The following is a 22,703-nucleotide window of genomic DNA, read 5'->3' as shown; positions in this document are numbered from 1 at the left end:
CCACACGCTTGCATTGTTTGGTTGTACTCAAATGTATTCGTAAAATTGTCGATTACTTAGAGTTCGAGTGCAAGTACGAGTATACATGTACTAAGAAACCTTTACCCCAAGTACAAATACAAATACAAGTACGTACATGATATTGTGTACTTAAGTACGAGTACAAGTACGATTATACGTACTTGGACCCAAGCCTGGTATGTATGTATGTATGTATGTATGTATGTATGTAAGTATGTATATTGTTTTCCGTCAGTCATCGAACAACTCCGATAAGTTTCAGCGGTGCAGTAAGAGAAATATGAAAATGAGTCAGTTTTCAAAGCTTGCATTTTTTATAACATCCACTCTTTCTGTACTAATGAGAGGAATATAAACAAGTACCTCTGAATTTTGTCAATTTATTTTTCTCAGTAAGTGCTGTTGAGCGGATGAAACAGAACTGTCGAAAAGAAGTCACAGAAATATTATGAGTGTAGCTGTGTATGTATGTATTTATATATTCATGTATGTAACAACATATGCATGAGTGTATGTATGCATGTGTGTGTGTGTGTGTGTGTGTGTGTGTGTGTGTGTGTGTGTGTGTCTTTTACCTTTGTTCTCCTATGAACCTGACACTACATCCGTTTTATCAAATCTGACAATCTTCAATCTTCAGGTTTAATCCCCTCTCAGTTAGTGGATTAGCTAGTAACGTAAGCATTCCAAGGCAAGATAACGTAACAAGGCTCATATGGCCACCCCATGACCGTCACTTCGTTTTCTGAGTCCAGGCGACGAGGACGTGGTCACTGGAGTTACGCCTTGGCCTTGCAAACTCTCAGCTCTGCGTGATGGGTGAGTGGTGGGGGTGGTGGCGGCAACTCGGGCAAGGAAGCAAAGGCGTAATGTTTCTGTCGCCTAATGAAATGGTAAGCGTAAAGTTGGTGGCATACATGAAGCTGCTGGTGGTCGCAGTGTTCATTTCAGTCACAATGGCCTTTGAACCTGTGACGGGGGATAACCCATGACCCCGAGACTCAGGCCACTGATACATCCGGGTTACTACTATATATCTTCCCCAGGCACCTATTTATTGACCAACCCGAAAGGAAGGATGAACTGCAGTTGCAGCTCGCCACTGTTTTGTAGCGACCACAAAAAGTGGCCCGTGTGCATGCACCCATAGAGATGTGTGTGTTCTATTTTTACCATTATTTTGTGGCGGCCACTGACCACTAAAAACTGGCTCGTGTGAATCCAGCCTTAAATTGCTTCGCTATCATGAGTCACACTTACTCGCTTGCAACAATCCAAGATCCACATTTAATCAAAGGGGAGTTAATGGGAACGTAACGCCCCCTGAAATGTTACTGAGTCAGAGATGGGTTTAATATATGTAAATGTGGAGGTCTGAGATCTGAGCCACTGTTTTATTTTGGAATTCTTCTGCTATACTCTATTTCCAGGAGCAGCGCCAGTGTTTTTTTCCCTTGAGCTTCCTCCTTTCCTGTTAAAAAAAAGTATCCTTAACTGCTTAGCTCTGTCCACTGTACGCTTAACTAACTACTCACAGCGTTAATTTTCAGATATGGTCGTCAGTTAAAGCAAAATAAGCTAAACGTAAATGTTCATATAGTATTTTGTTATGTGACCATTATTTCAGTACTCGAACAGTTTTGTGGAATTATAGTCTTTGTTCATGATATTCGGAAATGTGACAGACAACGGTGGGTTCTGTTAAGCAAAACCACGATGACTTGTAGTAGTTTCATAATATCGGTTAAAATACGCACAGGGTGTAGAAACAATGACGAAATGAATGGGATTTGACTGTGACCCTGACATTTGACCTTTGACTTTGGTTTGCAAAAGTAAAGGTAGGTCAGTATACATGTACATTCCAAATTAATACCAATCTCAATGGAGCAGTCCATGAGCATGGGTACGTACACACCACTCAAAAAACTATCGTTACACATTCAGCACGATACAAACTGACACCAAGGACGAAGCCATTGAGAACAGGCTACTCATGTTGGTATCACTGCGTGTGTTGGGTGTGGGTTCACTTGCCTGAACCAAGTGAGCGGGACTCGTAAATGAAGCAGTAGAATTTGAGCTGGCACAGTAACGCTTCATGAAACACAGGTGGAGTCTTAGTTGAAGTGAATTGATCTGTGTTCTATGTAGCTATAATATTGTAGTGTTTGGGGTGATGAAATTATGCTTTAACACCTCACACACAAGTGAAGAGATAAAATTTCGTCCATTTAGGAGACAAAATAATAAACACCTTGCGGTGATAAGTCACTCAGGACTCGGATATCAGAGTGAATCCCACTGACTGATCCCCACATACGGCTTCATTGACCTAAGGAGGTTACGTAAAACTTAGTTAATCCTTACGATAGATTTATAGTGGATTATAACCTTGACTTATCACCCATATGGTAAGATAACTTTGGCATTGCACTAGTATAGCATGCACTACTCGAGTCAAGGTATTCGCTTGTCTCGAAACAGTCATGGAATGCACCCATTAAGATTAATTCTCTAATTCTCGGCGAGTCATTATACCAACATGTTAGACAAATTAACTCCTGCATGCAAGCTATTTAATAAATTGCTCTTCTCCAGAGACGGCTAAATTCGGCAAGTCAAAACGCCCGCGCCAAATTCCTTATTCGTCAACTCAAAAAGCGCGCAAAGTTCCTACTTTTTATTAGGCAATGAGGCAGCACAATAGAGAAGGGTAGATAGCCCAGGAGTAGATTGAAACAACCTGCAGAAATCCATGCAACTCTGTTTAAACTTTTATCTTTCTTACCAGCAATGCATTTAGCGTTGCAATTTGAAGTTTTTTTTCTTCAGATGCCCACAACGTGTTCATGAAAAAAAGACACGTTCAGTGGAAGCATTAGTTCCAGGATGGCACATTATGAACTGAACTATATCTGACATGCGTTGATGGTTGTTTTTGTCTTTGGCATCGAAGAGTACTTCTACCCACCGCTGTTACGTATATCATTTGAGCATTATTGTTTAATAATTAGTGAATATAAAGCTTGAACAAGTGGCACTCAAATGACTCCGTTAATATTATGGTGATATCCGGTATCTCAGTGTCTCCCTTCCTCTCTATCCCTCCCATACGGGGTCCTGTCCTGCTTCCCCCAGCAGAGCTGAGGTGGTGGGGGTGATCGCTTTCTTACCAACCCTGCCGAGATTACCGGATTGCTCAGTGTGAAATTCGTCGGACCCCACTGTAACGATACTTTTTTGAGTGTGTGCACAAGGAAAGGATTATCGTGCCGTATCTACGTGACGGATGTGGTATGTGTGTGGGGAGAGGTAGGGGGATGCGCGGTCGCTTTAGCTTGACAATCTGCCGTCGGATAAGTGACGCGTTCCCAGTTCATCGTCGCTTCTGCCTCGTTATTCGTCACCAAGACACAGGGCAGGGACCAGGTAGCTTCACTCGGGTGGGATGTTGGGTCAAAATGAGTCTCTACTTGAGCATGACGTCAGTAAGAAGAAAGCCAGAGGGTCTGAGTAAGACAGCGAGGCCAGTTACTTAAGAGCTGCCTACCTATACGTGCCCCAAACTGCTCTCTTTACTTTCTGCACGTCAGTTTTATGCAGTGATGTACATTTTCTTTCCCTTCCCTCCCCCCTCACTTGATCTACCTGCCTGCCTACCTACCTCTACGTAACTCCAAACTTGTCTCTCTACTATCTGCACTTCTTTTGAAATTATACACGTTTTCTTTCTCTTGCCTACCCCTCCGATATTTGCTGATGTCACTTAATCTACGCGGGATTAAGGTGTTAAAGCTACCTGGTTACCTATCTGTAGCTTGTTCACCCTTCCAATTCATCACGATTCGGAAGATTAGATACCTTCACCTTAAGACGCAAGGGCTACTGAAGGTCGTGGTGAGGGAACGATGATTGATAAAGTAATACGAGACTTACGCCGACTTAGGTTGTATAGTTATTGCTCTTTTAATGTGGTACGGTTTGGTACGATATCAGTGCAGATTTGTGTTCTTTTGGGTTCAGTTTGGTAATATGTCCAGGTCTTTGCTTTTATATATTTTCACACCATTTACTTTTTTGATTAGATCGTTTTCTTTTGAGGGTAAGGAATATTGGTTTGGTAGTGTAGGGCTGTTAACACACACACACACACACACACACACACACACACACACACACACACACACACACACACACACACACACACACACACACCAGATAATCTAAATCCCCCAGTCTGACCACGTAACTCATTTTCTAACACTCGCTCTTATGTGCTTACGTATGCTGATAGTGACTCTCTCTCTCTCTCTCTCTCTCTCTCTCTCTCTCTCTCTCTCTCTCTCTCTCTCTCTCTCTCTCTCTCTCTCTCTCTCTCTCTCTCTCTCTCTCTCTCTCTCTCTCTCTCTCTCTCTCTCTCTCTCTCTCTCTCTCTGTCAATGTTTCGTAGTTATTTTCCTTCCTTCCTTTTTCTCTCTCTCTCTCTCTCTCTCTCTCTCTCTCTCTACCTCCTGAATTCAAAAGAAACCTCAGATTATTCTTTTATTACCAGACAGACAAAAAAAATAATCATCTCTGTTATTACCTTTTCTTTCTTTCTTTTTAACAGGGAGGCAATTGTCGGTACTCTGGGCGTGTGTGTGGGCGTGCGTGCTAGCGTGTGCGGGCGCTGTGAGAGTGGAGAACGGCGTGTACGAAGACCTGGTGGTGGCCTTGGACCCGACGATTGAGATGGACACTCTGGACCTGATGACGCTCCAGCAGAACTTCCAGGTTGGTGACGCAGTAGAGACGGACTGATTCATATCGTGGCTCATGTCTGTATTGTGAGGACGCGCACGTAGCAGGAACTCTAAAAAGTAATACATACATAACATATAATCACAGTTCGACCCTGTAAGCAAGGCCCATATTCTCAGGCGCTTTCGGCTCTCGTGACAAATATTTACAATGGCCACAGAGGTGATGAGTCGGGTTTTCATGAGTGTTTTTCACATCCCTGGTGCAGAAGCCTTGCCAAACTATTGCTAGGCTCGCAAAACTACCCATGGAAATACCCACAACAACGTCTACGAAAGCCTTATCGAACGCGGGTGTGTAAGCAGCCACACACACACACACACACACACACACACACACACACACACACACACACACACACACACACAGAATATTTAAGGATATGGGCTTATATTGTGAGGTTAAGCACGCAGCAGCAACTATAAAAAAGAAAGATAAGCAATCATAGTTCCACCCTGTAACGCTTTTTCCAATGTTCTGATAATGATAATGGTGATGTGTTCTGATACAGTTGCATAATTATACGAACGCCTGACACAATGCAGCTTCAAATACTATTCCCACCTTGTCCACAACCCTTTACCCATACCTTTACCCATTTTCTTTTTAGCTGTTGCCTATAGCGCCGGTAGGTTTTCTTGGGGGATCTCAAGTTTGTGACGCAGGCGAATTTTATTTATAGTGTCTGCCGTGATGTATGACTCTTGCCCTTTACCCCGTTACTATTCATCATACATTTTTCATTCCCAGGCGATGATGAAGGACATGTCAGACGCAATGATGACCGCGACCAATGATCGACTGTCCGTGGGATCGGTGCGGGTGATTATCCCTCACTGGTGGCAGAACACGGAGGTCCTGACTCTGTTCCCCGCCGCTGAGGACTTCTCGTGGCACGCAGCTGACATTCGTATGGAAGTGCCCCCGGAGAAGGTGTTTGGCGGCTACGAGAGACACGCACCTCACACCATGCAGGTAATAGGTGGACAGAGGACAGGTGGTAGAGGTGATGATGATGGTGTGTGGCGTAAAGTAATGGGGTACAAGGAATAGGTGATGGTGTTGAGGGTAAGGGTGGTGGTGGTGGTGGTGGTGATGGTTTTGTGTTTGTGTGTTTGCAGATGGGTCAGTGTGGCGTGCCGGGTCGCCACATCACCGTCCACACCACCTTGCTGGAGAATGGTTACTCGGAGGACAATTACGGTTACAGAGGTCAGGTTGTTATTGTTATTGTTATTGTAAGGCTTATTACTGTTATTGTTATTATTATTCTTGTTTTCTTCTTTTTCTTTTGCTTGTTCTTGTTGTTGTTGTTGTTATTGTTATTGTTATATTTTTGCTTGTTCTTGATCTTGTTTTCTTGTTCTTCTCGTTCTTGTATTTTCTTCTTCTTGTTCTTGCTCTAATTCTTGAGCTCTTGTTCTTCATCTTCTTGTTCTGTTTCTGCTTTTCTTCTTCTTGCTCTTCTTGCTCCTGTTTTTGTTCGTCTTCTTCTTCTGGTAAATTATTTGATATATCAGAAGATTTTTAGCTATATCCTGACATCCCATTCTAATCTCCTTGGCCTCCTACGTCACCTCACCTTTGCTTGCGCCCCTCCAACCAGGCCACGTCCTGATGCACGAATGGGCACACTACCGCTGGGGGGTCTTCGACGAGTACGGCCACCCAAAGGACCCCAAGTACCCGGTCAGTTACGAGGACGAGGTGGGAGCCAGAGAGGTCACCGCGTGCTATGAGGGAGAGCTGATCGGGGACTTCCTCACGTTGTTAGTATCTGGCTCAGGTTTCTTTCGGTTTATCTCCCTCTTTCGTGGCTGTCCATCTGTCTTTCTAGTTTTAAAGATGATAATGCTGCTAAAAAAACATAGGAAGGCCTCGTAGTATTTTAGATAACATTAAAAAACCGAAAATATTAAACCGATACGCGAATCGCACCGCCACCTTGTATCTCTCTCTTTCGTGGCTGTCCGTCTAGATTTACAGATGACAATGTTGCTAAGAAAACATAGGAAGGCCTCGTAATGTTTCTGATATCATTAGAAAATCGAGACCATTACACCGATACGCGAGTCACACCGCCACCCCATGTATCAAAGTAATGTTCTTAGTATTCTCATATCATCTGCACTTCTACGAGGCCCACCCCTACCTCCCTCTGTCTCTCTTTCTCATCTCTTGTCACACGCAGGGCGAAGGGTGAGTGCCCAGGTGACCCCAATGACAGCAAGAACCCGTGTTACTTCTTCCCCAACGCCAGCATCACCGCCGCCGAGACCCTGTCCTCCCTCATGGCCCACACGTCCCTCTCCGTAAGTAACGCTCAAGACGGATAAGTTGATGAGCCACAGAGATGCACGTGGAATCATTGCTGCGGTTTAGTTTCTGGTAACAACAGCTGCTAATTATCTTGCTAGGCACCTCACCTCTTCTTACGTTTCTTAGGCATTAGGTCATATTTTTTTGTTTGTTATATGACTGAGCAGCATAAGAATTACCTCAAAACATTAGTCGTCAAAACTGGATTACCTGCTTCAATGAGTAGTGATGGATAGGCTGAAAAATATGAAAAAAATGTGGCTAACTTTAAGATCATGCGTCCCTGCGTTGAAACACGAACAATGCACTTACACTATTCCGTAACCTTCAATGGCATAGGCAGTTTAGTCATCTATATAGAGTCTCTTATTACACACTCAGGTCTCTCCAGGCTCTGTGGTTATCCTAGTGCTCACAAAATGCGGTATGAAGACCAAGTGAATCATCTATAGAGTCTCTTATTACACACTCAGGTCATGCTAGCGACTCTCCAAGCTTTGTGGTTATCCTAATGCTTACAAAACACGTTATAAAGACGAAATTAATCATCTCTCAGGTCATATTAGCAGCTTCGCGCAGTGTGGTTTTCCTAATGCTAACTTATCGGTTCTTTTCTCGCTCCGACGCGGACACAGGACGGCCGCTTCTGCACCAACGAGACGCACGACTCCTCGGCCCCGACACCTCAGAACTTCATGTGTGGAGGGCGGTCCGTGTGGGCGGTGCTGGAGGCTCACCCGGACTTCCTGGAGCTGGGGTGTGTGTTTGCCTTCTTTTTTGGGGGGGTCTTTTTTACAGCAAGAGAAACAGCTCAAGGGCAATATAACAAAAAAGGAACAAAAAAGCTCAATAGGTGCTACTTCAACAAAGGGAAACAGAATTAGGGACCGTTGTTTTTATTGACATTGTTGTTTTTATTAGTTTTATCATTATTTCTCTCTTTCTTATCATTTTCAGTAGTAGTAGTAGTAGTAGTAGTAGCAGTAGTAGTAGCAGTAGTAGTAGTAGTTGTAGTAGTAGTAGTAGTAGTAGCTTTGTTTTCTGTTTTTTTTCTTTTCTATTTTGTATTCTTTTTCTTTTCTCTAATTTTCCTTTTTTCCTTATCTTTTTCCTTTTTCCTTTTTATATTTTTCATCTTTCAATATTACTTTTCTTCTTTTTCTCCTTTTCTTCTTCTTTGCTCGGCCAGATTTCATGCAGGTAGGTAGGTAGGTAGGTAGGTAGGTAGTTGGTCGGCGTGATCTTTATGATATCAACGCTGTTCATTATAACCTTCACAGAGGCGCCACCACGAACTCGCCCACCGTCACCTTCCACAAAGCGCCCATGAAGAGGGTCTTTATCCTCTTCGACGAGCCGCCCGAGGTAAGAAAAAAGGAAAATGGATGTTGTCAGAAATGGCCATGTTATAATTTATCTACTTCGCCGAATGCAAATGAGTAAACGAATGAATGAAATGTACGTTACGGAAATACGAGTTCTTTCCTCATAAATCAATGTTTTGTTTACCTTGGTTTTGTAAGCTGCTTTATAGAGTATGGAGTAATTTCCTGCATTAGAATTTTCATTTTTCTTATGGATTCTAAAACCTGGATGCTCCCTCTTCTCCTTCGCCTGTCTCCCTGTATTATTCCTGTATGACTGACTGAGTAGCGTAAGAATTACCCCCCAAATATTAGTCATCAAAACTGTGTGTCCTGCTTCAGTGAGTAGTGAGTAGCCGCCTTGAGCCCCCTTCACACTGTGCCGACTCTGTGCCACGACAACCCATGACTCTAGGGTACACGATGTCTTGGGTGTGAAATGTTGATGTGAAAGGGTCGTGCATGATCGGAAAGAGGTCTAGAAACGATCGCCGGATGGTGAGTCTACACAGTGTGAAGGGGCCCTATAAGAGTTGTTGGGTTTTCGTAGCCCGGAGTCGACACAGTGTGAAGAGGGCCTTACCCGCTCTTTCCTCACCACGGTAACCCCCCTCTGTGTCCCCCTTTAGGACGTGATCTATCTGGTGAGGGAGGATGTTGAGATGTTCGTCAACGAATTCACGGGTCTCTACGGATCCGTCGAGCTCGGCCTGGCCACCTTTTCATCGGCAGCGGACGGCACCGTGAACATCTACAACGAGTTAGCCTTCACGCCGGTCTCAAGTAGGTGCATTGCACAGTATACTAATTGTTACTATACTATCATATATGGGTGCATTGGTAGTGCTAGTTAACCTGTTCAATAGATTTTTTTATTAGCAGATCCCGGGCTAACAAGAATAACTAGATTTTTCGGTATTATTTTACTTTCTTCCCCGTCTCACAGCGGTACTTGTCACACTTCTCATCGGTTAGATCTCATTATTCTATGTATTTTGAACCCCATATATGTTCGTCGCAAATTGCTAGAAACGCCGCCTGCGATTTTTTATTTTGATTTTGAGTTTCTTGCGGCCGCCTCGGGGCGTCACGTGGGGGCTGGGAGGGAGAGCGTAACACCCAGGGGGGTCGAGGGGGGCAAAGTTAATGCTTAAAACATGGATTTCTTTTTTGGTCACTGAATGCAGTGCAGTAACAAGTGACTTCCGGAAAAGAGAAAGAAAATTGATATAATGATGTAAAAATGTTAATGGAACTAAAGCACGACGTAGCACACCCATATGCGGCGGCGGTCCAGTCGGTGTTGCGAGAAATACCCCCTCGCAGAAATAAGTCACATATTCACTACGCGCCTTTAATATTGCCCCCACGAGAATAATAACCTTTCCAGGGTCTCACATACTGTTGTACTTCTCTAGTTTTACCGGCGCGGCGGCGGATCATACATGTGGGAGGCTGTGGGGGGCCCTGGCTAGGAGGGGGGTCGAGGGGGCGAAGCCCCCCCATTAGAGGTGTAAAGTTCGGTTGGAGTAGTTTAAATATGCTCCCTCACCCAAAACCCTCGATTTCCCACGGGTCCTCCAAGTTGAACCTCTCTGCGAGCTATTTTGCGGCTGCGGCGGCGGGTGTACAAAAGGCATTGAAAATTCAATCATTTAGTGATTCCCGGAGAACAGTGGTGCCTCCACAATAAACAACATCATATTTTGTCCAGAAATAAGCAGTCAGCATCTCGAAATTAGTTGGCTACCCTTTCGTGAATATTCCCCAAATTTATTCGACACTCAGTGTGGGGCGAATAGTTTTCCCATTAAATCACTGATAAAATGAGACTTTTCTATGCCTGCTGTGCATCCGTCGCCGCCACCTCAAAATATCTCGCAGAGAGGTTCAGCTTGTTTACTGTTTCTATATTTCGCTCACTGCTCACAAAGATCACAATTGGACAAACCAGAACAAAACCAGATAAATTAAAGTTTTTCCTGCTGTGTATTCCCCCAGCGCGCATACATAGTGAACAGCAGAGCGACTTATTTCTGCAAGGAGATATTTCTCGCAACACCGGCCCACGCCGCCGTTATGTCGCGGCATTGTCTCTTGCAAAACACCAATGAGATTGATGGATCCGTGCCGAGTTGTCAACGCAACATAGCGGTGGAAATAATTATTATGAGTCGTTCAGAGTTAGTCACCCGTGAAATGTCAACACATGTGGGTGTTACGCTCTCCCTCCCAGCCCCCTCCATTGCGCCCGGAGGCGGCCGCAAAAAAAAGTTACTAACTTTTCGAAAATCGCTAGCGGCGTTTCTAGCAGTTTGCGACGCACATAAATAAGGTTCAAAAAGCATAGAATAATGAGATCTAACCGATGAGAAGTGAGACGGGGAAGAAAGTAAAACTTTACCGACTTTTCGCTCCTTAAAAACTCGTCCTCGCTTATGACCCACAACTCTCCCCTTCAGACTTTTCTTCGAAGGAGAATATGTGCCGGGGGTTTCATCCTGTCTAAACTCATTACAGCCAATGACTATTTTCTTCTCATCACCCACAACTTTCCCCTTCAGACTATTCTTCGATCGAGGACTACGTGCCGAACTACGGGATGACCACCGTCGAGAACAACAGCTCCGACACACATCTGGGGCAGGCGTTGCTGGAGCTTCTGCCCGAGTGGGAGCCGTTCGAGCCCGGGACGCTGGTCGTGGCTCTCACCTACAACACGCTCTCAGATAATAACATAAAAGAGGAACTCATCGTATGTAGAGAGGCTTTTTTGTGATCATATTTTGCTTTGTCTTTGTTTTGTGGCTGTTTTGAGATAATTTTTTGGTGTAGTAACCATATTTTGTGATCTTTTTTTTGTGTGCGTGTGTTTCTAGGGGGGAGTTTTATTTTTTTGTGTGTGTGGAGAAAATATTTAATGAATGTCGCTGTCCTGATGAAGACTGCTCAGCTATCTCGTTGCCCGCACACCCAGACCGAGATTCTTGATGATGGTGTCAAGCTGCTGGTGGTGAATCCCTTGGGAGACTTGTTGGACATTCTGCCGATAATCCCGGTCCTGCAAAACACCGGAGGCAACTTCTACGTCGAGGACTGGCACAACAGCAGTTCTTTGATCCGATTGCACGAAGACGTCAGCAAGTACCTCCAAAACCACACCTTCGACGATCACAAACTGGTACCGATAACGTCACATCTTTCACCTATTCTAGGCTTATACTTGGCTTATACTTTGTCTTATATACTGCCTACGTGTCTTGTCATTATTATTATTAATATTATTATTATTATTATTATTATTATTATTATTATTATTATTATTATTATTATTATTATTATTATTATTATTATTATTATTATTATTATTATTATTATTATTATTATTATTATTATTATTATTATTATTATTATTATTATTATTATTATTATTATTATTATTATTATTATTATTATTATTATTATTATTGTTATTATTATTATTATTATTATTATTATTATTATTATTATTATTATTATTATTATTATTATTATTATTATTATTATTATTATTATTATTATTATTATTATTAGTAGTAGTAGTAGTAGTAGTAGTAGTAGTAGTAGAAGTAGTAGTAGTAGTCGTAGTCGTAGTCGTAGTCGTAGTAGTAGTAGTAGTAGCAGTCATAGTAGTCGTAGTAGTAGTAGTAGTAGTAGCAGTAGCAGCAGTAGTTGAGTTGTTGAGGGAGCGACTCAGCAGTAAAGCTAAGTGTATGATCATGGGTTATGGCGTGTGCTGGGGCCCTGGGTGTTGCATTTTCCGTCATGGCAGTGACACGACCGACACTCGTCAACAGACCGGTTGTAACAGTGTCCGCCGCTGCATCCGATCTGTCGGCAACGCCCCCTGAGACAAGCTCATTGACAGTGTCAACCTCTGCAGGGTTCCTTCATAATCCATTCTGCCACAGTGCTGGTGAACATTCAACAACAAGTCCGTCACTATTGAGTAATTTAAACGTGGCTGGCTGTGGCCGTAGAGTTTCCCGCGTCACTGCATAGGTAACACTGCCCATAGCACACTGTCTTATATTTTGCTAAATAACCTTCTGATGGTCGATCAGCTGTTGTTAAATGTGGCAGGAGATTTACTGAGACTTTATTTTATTGAACTGAATGTTAATATGTGTATGCGTCAATCAAAACCGTCTATCTTGTGTAAGAGATAATGTAAGTCAAATAGTATAGAAACATGTAGCACAAGATCTTATGTGACTGACAGACAACCTTCGTGGGAGCCAGAGAGGAACCTAGCCAGTAGGGAGAGACCAAACAAACTCTGTCACGGCGTCAGAGGAACACTGTGTTATATATATTTTTACCTCCCCATGGAAACACCCCTCATTTCACCACCACTACCACCACTACCACCACCACCACCAACAACAACAACAACAACAACACCATCACCATTATTATAACTACTACTACTACTACTACTACTACTACTACTACTACTGCTACTACTACTGCTACTACTACTACTACTACTACTACTACTACTACTACTAAACATTATTACATCCTCCTGCAGTACTCCGTTAGTAACCTGGAGGTGGAGCCCAACAGCGCTGGCCAACAAAGCTTCAACGAGAACAGGGGCTTGGTGAAACAGGTCAACGGCTACCTGCGGATCACTTCCTCCAGCGACCCTCAACTCATCGACATAACCCTCAAGATCCCCTACATGTCGAAGTCCCTTTCCTGCGGTGACTTCGATGCTGAGGTTAAGCTGCACTGCGAGTATGCCCCCGATGGTCTCTTCTTCTACTTCTACACCCCCACGGTTAGTATACTGATTGATAGACAGAGAGATAAATAGATCGAGGGAGAGAGAGAGCAGCGAGCCAGTGTTATATAAATGTCTTCTTTTCTTTTCTTCTCTCTTGTACATAGTCCACTTTTTGTCTTAAGTGTTGTCTTTTTGTTTGTTTGTTCATTTACTGCTCCTCTATCACCTATTTTTTTTTATTATCTGACTCATTTTCTCTTTCACGTTCTTCCTTCCTCTCCCTGTTCTTTCTTTTGTCCTCTTAATTATTCTCCCCCTCCTCCTCCTCCTCCTCCTCCTTCTCCTCTTCCTTCTACTCCTACTGCTATGCCTACTCCTCCTCCTCCTCCTCCTCCTCCTCCTCTTTCTACTATTACTACTATTATTTCTACTAATACTATTTCTACTACTCTTTTAACTACTACTACTACTACTACTACTACTTCACCTTACCTTATTCTTGATTTGTTTTACTTTTTGTACACTAAGCTTCAAGACTGTAGCACAGGTTACACCGTGCTCAGACCATCTCACTTAAACATCCCTGGGTTGCAGAGTTACTGGACTCGCTTGGACTACCTCTTGATGATCAATAACAAGGGGAGCGAGAAGGTGGCTGTGGAAAGCACGTTGAGTATGGTGGAGGATGACGCCCTTAATCCACGTGTGAGTATTGCCCACGGCGAAAGGAATCAAAGAGGAAAGGTAGTGTGATTAAGCAGTAGGGTGACAGGTAAAGTAATGTATGTTGATGTCAGCGAGTCAAAATGAGTATAAAGTATTGCAAGTTATAACATGTTTGATCTATATATATACGTTACAATTTAGTTACATGGGGGGGGGGAGAGAGAGAGAGAGAGAGAGAGAGAGAGAGAGAGAGAGAGAGAGAGAGAGAGAGAGAGAGAGAGAGAGAGAGAGAGAGAGAGAGAGAGAGAGAGAGAGAGAGAGAGAGAGAGAGAGAGAGAGAGAGAGTGTGTAGAAGGATAAATAAAAAGAATATATATTGATTCGACGCAATAGTTCATCAAGTCACAACATGAATATAAAGTTAAGTATTGTATATGATTAAGTTAAGTTCAGTATTATTCTTTCATTTATTTGTTCATTAGTTTATTTAGCGGTAAGTTCTGGGTCATTATAAAAGGAAACTCTATACGTGTGTTTTGTCTTTCCATCAGATATTTGTTGAGGTGTGGACGTCGGAGGATAGGGGCGTGAAGGCTAACATCGTGGAGGCTAACAGTCTTTACCTTTACTGCCAGGTACGTCACTCTTTAACCCTATCCGATCTAACGTTTTCAAATTTTCGCGCTCGTAACACCTAGGATCGTATTTTGAGACATTTCGCCGCCCAAGAACACATAATTGACAAGGCTTTCGTTGGAGTTGTGGGCATTTCCAGGGGTAGTTTTATGACCCTGGTGGTAGTCTGACCCTTCTTCTGTACCATGAACCTAAAGAAACACTCATTAGAACCCGATTGATCCCCTCTTTGACGTTTAGAAATAGCTAGTGTGATATGGCGAAGTGTCTTGTAATACCAGCCCTAGCATCGTACTCACTTATCTGAACAACGACAACGCTCATGAACACTAAGTACTGGTACCGAATCAATAGTGTAAAACAATAATGAATAATGAGTGAAAAGAAGCTAGTGGAAAGTTAAAAAAAAAAAGGTGTATCGTTTTGATCGAAGTGCCTAAGGGGATGCCAGATATGTACTCCCTCGGATCGGATAGGGTTAAGTCGTCTTCAGCTCATAGAGAGTATCAAGACCACCGTTGCCAGATTATCGTACTCGGAGCATCACATTTTCCTCCTTCTCCCCATAAATATCATCAGGAAGCACCAATAATTAACCGTTTGGACGATAACAACATAAAAAGTCAGTTACTGGGGCCTAGGAGACAGTTATTTTGTTGGAAATCTGGAAATATGGGAAACTGAGTACGACAATCTAGCAACGTTGAATTAAACACCTCTCCACTCGAAATTGACCTCTCTTCTGGACTCTCGCTCTTATTTCTTTTAACGGAGCAGCGTCTGGCGGGCTTTTTTGTTGCTGTTTTCTGTTTTTTTCACCCTTGAACGCAGGTATGGTACTGACAATTCCTTTGATAAAAGTATTGTAGAGGTTTCTGCTTTCTGACTACTTATTTCTGCTTCCTTACTACTTTCATGCCTACCCTCGCCATACCACCGCCGTGAATCTGTCTCCCCCTTTCCCCGCCTCTCCACTTAAAATATCTACGTCTGCCCATCTTGCCGTTCCCCGCCCCACCGTATGACAGCTCCAGAAACAAATGCCTACCCAACCTTACTTTCAGAACATAAGAACACAAGGATAGGAGAGGGTATACACACCGTTATCTTTCCTCTACGTTATCAACCTCATCAGCGTCACAGTCTGTTGGAGGGAGCACTTGAACTAACTAACTTTCATGTGGTCCCGCAGGTGGCGCATACCCTCGGCGTGGTGCAATATGTGGAGGTCACGGCGGAGGTGGAATTCGACCAAGGTGGAACAACATCGACTCAAGTGATTACCTTGAGCGACGCAGGAGATGGAGGTGCGTCAAAACTAGCCACCCTCAACCATCATCATCATCTTCATTATCTTTCATTGCTAATTCACTGAAGATAAACGCCTTTCCCAACGTCTCTGTTCTCTCTTCTGTCCGCCATGACTTCTATCATTTCTGGGCTCCCCGTGTCATTTTGGTTGTCCATCTGCTATTAGTTATACGCATGACAAGACCTTCCCAAGTAGTAAATTTCTTGATCTTAACCGTCATTAGAAAATTTTCAACTTTTGTCTTTCCCCAATCCACGGTGCTCGCTTCCTATGTTTCTCCATGGCATACCCAGTTTTCTTTTTCCCTCTCCATTCCTTTTTGTGCGCTTTTTAGCTTAGGTGTCAAGTTATGTTCTTCAGATACCATACAGCCCTTACTGAGGAAGACCAGGCGACAGAAAAAAATCTTATTCTTTACTTCATTTGTATATTTTCTCATGACTTCTCTTCCCATTCATAGTTTATTAGCTAAAGCTCCTATTTGTTCATTCATTGCACCCTAACCTTTGTCTAACGCTCTGAACACACGGCTTGTTCCTCGCACAGTGGTGGACGTGAGGGCGAAGGACACCGTGTGGTCGGGCAGGCTGGCGGGGAAGTGGTCACCCGGCACGACCATGACCGTCACCACGCTCACCATCAGCAACAAGGAGGATGTCCGCTCGGCCGTCCAGCGCGAAACCTCCTCCAGGTAGGAGATTATTCGAGTTTCACTGAGTTACACTGAACCAGAGCTAAGACCATTATCTTCTTTGGCACTTGACACAAAAAAAGTGGGATTTAAGAGAAAATGTCATCATCATCATCATTATTAAGATATTGCTTCTCGTACAAACTGGGAAGGAAAGTAAGAATAACTACATACACAGCTAAACATAAGGCTGGTAGGCCTCCACTTCTCCCCTATGTATAGTGTAACTTAGATGTTTTTAAATATATTTCCGTCATCCGTTAGTTCTCGTGTCTTCACCTGCAGATCAGATGGAGGCAGCAGCAGCGGCAGCAGTGTCCTCCCAATAGACCCGCGAGACGCTGACTGTCTGAGTTACTCCACCGCGACCACTGTCAGCAAAAGTTACGACCTCAACCAAATACTGCGACGGCCGTACAGCGTGACCTTCGCCTCTGACGTCACGGTGAGACCCGCTGCTTCCACCCTCAGTCAGTCAGTTGGGCAGGCTGTCAGTCCGTAGATAAAGTTGATTTGGTTGTCTTCTTGGCCAGTAACGGCTGATTAGTTCGTTAAATAATGAATTCATCGGATATTAAGATTAGTTATTGACTCATCATCCATTTCATTTTCTTTAGATGTCCGCGTTATCTGTGTCCTCCGGGAGCTGTTCTTTAAGGGCTGGTCACAGTAAAAGCTTTGTTCTCACTGTACCTTGACTTCCATTTAGCTTCATTCACACACACTCCCTCTCATAACAAAGCATTTTCAGTCACAATTCTTCCTAAACACTATCTATTCAACGCTACGTCTCCATTATCGTTTCAGTTTTGCTTTTTTTGTTTTTGTTTTTGTTTGTTTGGCTTATCGATCATTTGCGTGTGTGCTTCTAAATATTTATCTTTTCCATCCCCTCATCACAATTTGTCTTCCATCTTTCGACTATGGGTTTGTGTGCTTGTAAATTTATCTCTTTCTCCTCCTTTCATCACATTATTTCTTCTAACTTTCGACTATGTGTTTATTTGTCCTTTTCCTCTTCTTATTTTAACTTTCCTTTCCATCTATCGACTGCGAGTTTGTGTGCTTGTAAACTTATCTCTTTCTCCTCCTTTTATCACATTTCCCCCCCATCTTTCGACTGTGTGCGTGCTTGTAGACAGTTCTCTCTTTCTCCTCCATTCATCACATTTCCCCCCCATCTTTCGACTGTGTGCGTGTCTGTAGACAGTTCTCTCTTTCTCCTCCTTTCATCACATTTCCCCCCCATCTTTCGACTGTGTGCGTGTTTGTAGACAGTTCTCTCTTTCTCCTCCATTCATCACGGTTTTTTTCTTCGTCTCACTCCTCCGCCGCCTCATCTTGCCTCGCAGAATGTGCCTCCGAGCGTGGACGTGACCCTCGAACCCGCAGACCCTCCCTACATCACGAACGACACCGTCATAGTCACGATCCTCTTGAGCGGGACGGAGACAGCAGCGAGGACGGCGAGGTCTTCCGTAGAGGTGCGTGAGGCTTACTGACGCGAGATAGACCTAAGTGAAGGAATAAACGATGAATAAACATAAAAAAGATATTGAGTGAACCACTTGATATTTTTTTTTGGATAAGAGAGATAGTGGAATATAGGTTGTTCCGCTGCGTGTCATGTGGTTGGGTATCGAGGTGAACTTTATTTAATTAATGTCATGTTTTTCTCTCCCTTCCTCTTTTCCTCCCTCTCTTCTCCTCCCCCCCCCCCCCACAGTACACCTACAGGGCCCGCTACCACCCGGACGCGGCAACACTGCAAAATGACTTCGATTCGGCTGAAACGGTAAACACACACATGCACACACACACAAACATTATTATTATTATTATTATTATTATTATTATTAGTAGTAGTAGTAGTAGTAGTAGTAGTAGTAGTAGTAGTAGTAGTAGTAGTAGTAGCAGTAGTAGTAGTAGTAGTAGTAGTAGTAGTCTCATGTTTTTTCCTGCTCGTCGCCCTCCCAGCCGCTGGACGGAGCCGACGCGCCCTCTACCGCCACCAGCATGACCGTGACGCTCCCCTACGACGAATCCCAGGATGTGTTCGTCGCGGTGGCGTTGGTCGACCCTATATCAGGCGTGACGGTGAGTGGCGGTGTGAGGGAAGGGGGAGAAAGGGAGGGAAGGGAAGATCATGACACTTGGTAATCCTTGCGTCGCTTGAGTCATGAAAGCGTTACATTCTCTCGTGTTGGGGTTTGCTGTGTTGTCTACAAGAGTCGTGGCATAAGAGTGGTCCAAAGCCTTTAACGTGTCGCATTCCCAATACGACTATTTTCCAAGGCCCCAGAGAAGATTAATCGGGTTCTCATACTTCAAATTTACCGTTCAATGTTCAGAAGTCGGGTAAAAGTATCACACTAGCATTACAAAACAGTCCATGAAATGCTCAGCTACTTCTACGAGAGGCTCTTCAAACAGGTGAACTGGGATGACGATACGGGACGATGTAATAACTAGGATGTGGATTTTTTTGCGTCTTTCATCCACAGCAGTCTTTGGGTAGGCGGGGACTTTACATTCCTTCCTCAGTTGCTAGATGTCTATCCTTTTCCTTGTGCATTTAAAATAATATGCAGTTTGATTCCAGTCTCTGAAAAATCGTGATATAAAAACGCTTGACCTTTTGAAATAGTACTTTAAGTTTTTACGAACTTACTTGTTATTATTCTGAGTTGGAGTGGATTATTGCTTTGAACGTCTTCACTGTTCTCTCGTTTTCCTACCATCCCCCAAATCATCAGGATGCGATGTTTTCCTTAGATTTGTTTTATCATATTTTGACTTTTGCCTCATTTCCACATTTACTCTTTCTTTGCATCACTAATGTTTATTGTATTTTCTCTCTTTGTTTTGCAGGGCACGCCGTCAACTCCAATACCAGTGGCGGTAAGATTGAAAAATTAAGCTTAAGAATGTGTGTGTGTGTGTGTGTGTGTGTGTGTGTGTGTGTGTGTGTGTGTGTGTGTGTGTGTGTGTGTGTGTGTGTGTGTGTGTGTGTGTGTGTGTAATATAATGAGAATGTGTAATATATTAAGAGAGAAAGAGACAGACAGACAAAGAGACAGAAAGACAGATAGAGAAAGAGACAGACAAAGAGAGAAAAAGACAGACAAAGACAGCGAGCGAGAGACAGACAGACAGACACACACACACAAAAATAAAACGCAGGAAATTAAGGAAAAACAGCGAAATATAGAAAGACTGATAGACAGATAGATAGGTAGAAACATAGATGAATAGATAAAGAGATAGACAAATGGAGAAAACAAATATATATATAAAGAGAAAAACAGACGAAAAATATAAACAAAAACTATTTCAGATGACCCAGCTAACAACCACCACCACCACCACGACCACGACGACAACCACGACCCCAACAACGACCACCACGACCACCCCAACTACTACCACCACCACGACTACCACCACTCCTCCTTCCACCGTCTCTCCTTCACCCACCCCAACCCCCACCACTACCACCACCACCACCACCACCGCCCCCGCAGCCGAGGACGACAACAGCACGGTTATCATTGTCGTGTCTGTCGTTTGCGCCGTGGTTGCCGTGGGCGTCGCTGGGGGTCTCTTCTACTACTTCAAATACTACAAGACGAGGACCGTGTGATTGTGGTGGCTTCTTTTCTCCTCCTCCTCCTCTTCCTCCTCCTCCTATTTCTCCATCTCCATCTTGTTCTTGTTCTTCTTGTTCCTCGTGTTCTTGTTCTGAGTGTTGTTGTTGTTGTTGTTGTTGTTGTAGCTTTCGTTGTTTTCTTGTTCTGCTTTTTCTTGTCTTATTTTTTTCCATTTTCTTTCTTTCGTTTTTCTTCTCGTTCGTTCGCCTTCTCTTTTTTTTTCTTTGTCTTGTTCGATTTTCCGTTCTCATTTTATATAGTTTTTTTGGCCTTTCCTCTTTCTTTTTCTTCTTCGTCTTCTTCTTCTTCTTATCATTATTATTCCTACTCTTATTCCTGTTTTTATTATTATTCTTATTTTTTATCATTATTATTATTAGCATTGTTATTATTAGTGTGCCTCCCTCCGTCTCTCTACTACTGGCTGGACTAATCTGTTCGGGCGGAGGCTTTTTTTGAGAGAATATATACACTTTTTCGAGACCAGTTCCTGTACATTACTCGAATAGAAAAATTATAAGAAAACGTTTATTATAGGATAGCATTGAGGTGTGTGTGTGTGTGTGTGTGTGTGTGTGTGTGTGTGTGTGTGTGTGTAATCATAATGTAATCAAATCATCACCTCTTACCCAATGACGTTTACCTTAAATGACATTCGTATAAGTAGTTTCTATAAGTATGTAAAGGCTAAGTAATAAACATGACAAGTATTATTCGCGTTAAAGAGTTCCCGTGTTCCCCCTCTCCCCTCCCCCCTGCCTTCTCCGGCCGACACACAGGTGGGTATTCTCGGACGCTTTCACCTCGCGTGCACATCAACTATTTCCAAAGCTCAAAATGGAGATCAAGCAGGTTCTCGTGAGTGTGTTTTTAGGTTCATGGCACAGAAGAAGGGTTAAACTACCAGCAGGGTCATCAAACTACTCCTGGAAATGCCCAAAACTACTACGAAAAGCGTGTCAAATGTAATTGTGTCCTTGGGAGCCGAAATGTATAAAAATATGACCCACTGATCGACTCTTGCCCTGCGCGTCGTGTGGCCTCGTCTTACACATGGCTTATTAGTATTAGTTTTAGTAGTAGTAGTAGTAGTAGTAGTAGTAGTAGTAGTAGTAGTAGTAGTAGTAGTAGTAGTAGTAGTAGTAGTAGTAGTAGTAGTAAGAGTGGTAGTGAGATCCGTGAAAGGACATCAAAGGAAAGTAAAAATAAAATGATGTAGACCCAAATATAGTCCCCTCGATGACAGACATAGATAGGAAAAATAAAAGGCATTGACAGTAAAGTTAGGAGAGGAATTAAATAAAAAAGGGGGAAGGGAAAACATCAGTAAAGTAAGGAGAAGAATCAGTAAAGTAAGGAGAATTAAAGTAAGGAGAAGAAAAAGAGGAGGGTTAAATAAAAAAGGGGGAAGGGAAAACATCAGTAAAGCAAGGAGAATTAAAGTAAGGAGAATTAAAGAAGGAGGGGCAAAATTCAGAATCGATGACGACAGCCACTTCTACACGACTGGCAACGCATCTGACTGAACCACTATCTATCTCTTCTCTCATTACATTTGATACTATTTACACGTGAGCCTTTTCTGTGTATGTGTTTCTTATAATACTACAGCAGATCACATTCTCATCTTCCTTTTTCTTCCCTTCTTCCTCCGCCCCCTCCTGTTTCTCCTCGTCCCATTCCTCTATGACCCGCAATCTATTCCTCTTCCTCCTTTTCTAGTTCTCTGTTTATATTTATTTTTCCATTTACACACAGAGAGTTAAGCGGCGGTTCGTGTGAGTCGAGGATACCTGATTGAACCATTAAATGTCCTTTTTCGATTCTCGTCAAACTCGGTAAATGTGAACCGTTTCTGTATACGTGTTTGTTTCACTGACTTTTTCTTGACGATTCAACTAGAAGACTTTTATCGTCTGTATCTGAACCGTTTATCTTGTTCCGGGATGTTTCTGTCGCTTGTAAAAAGAGGTGAGAATGCCCCGTTCACACTGTGCCATCTCTGGGCCATGAAAACCCAGCAACCCTTCACACATGGCCGAATCAGAATCCAGCGCTCGTTTCTAGACCTCTTTCAGACCATGTGCGACCCTTTCACATCAACATTCCATTCCCAAGACCTCGTATGCACTGAGTCGCTGGGTTGTCGTGGCCGAGTCGGCACGGTGTGAAGGGGTTTAAGACCGTGACCTCCGCCAAGGTATGGAACGCGCCACACCTCGTCTACGAACAGTTTGAAAGTCACGAGCATAGGACAGAAGCGATTGTCTCATTGATACAGTTTATTCAGGTATTGCATTTGTCAGCCAGTTAATTAATCCCGTAGTGGTCTATACATCATTTATCCCTTGTCTTCAAACAACATTCTTATCCTCGTTTTAATTAATATAACACATCTTTATGTTTAGAATATTAATCTATATATACATCCTAATCCAACCTAAAAGACCTTTCACTAATATCAAATTCA

The 22,703-nt window shown here is 43.2% G+C and overlaps 1 protein-coding gene across 1 annotated transcript; it reads left to right on the top strand.

The window, feature by feature from the left end:
* Positions 1–771: 771 nt before the first annotated feature.
* Positions 772–20,830, top strand: LOC127005614 (calcium-activated chloride channel regulator 2-like). Its single transcript, XM_050874586.1, has 22 exons — positions 772–840; positions 4,634–4,797; positions 5,575–5,799; positions 5,946–6,036; positions 6,431–6,593; positions 7,016–7,136; positions 7,779–7,900; positions 8,424–8,508; positions 9,137–9,290; positions 11,072–11,262; positions 11,485–11,688; positions 13,081–13,332; positions 13,873–13,983; positions 14,496–14,579; positions 15,773–15,887; positions 16,439–16,583; positions 16,869–17,028; positions 17,936–18,067; positions 18,310–18,378; positions 18,561–18,680; positions 19,455–19,484; positions 19,921–20,830. The coding sequence occupies exons 1-22, from the start codon at positions 837–839 to the stop codon at positions 20,224–20,226; spliced, it is 3,048 nt and encodes a 1,015-aa protein (XP_050730543.1). The 5' UTR covers positions 772–836; the 3' UTR covers positions 20,227–20,830.
* Positions 20,831–22,703: the final 1,873 nt, after the last annotated feature.

The sequence above is a fragment of the Eriocheir sinensis genome, chromosome 3 (assembly GCF_024679095.1).
Source record: "Eriocheir sinensis breed Jianghai 21 chromosome 3, ASM2467909v1, whole genome shotgun sequence".
Taxonomy (NCBI): domain Eukaryota; kingdom Metazoa; phylum Arthropoda; class Malacostraca; order Decapoda; family Varunidae; genus Eriocheir; species Eriocheir sinensis.
This window is presented reverse-complemented; position numbering and strand designations above follow the sequence as displayed.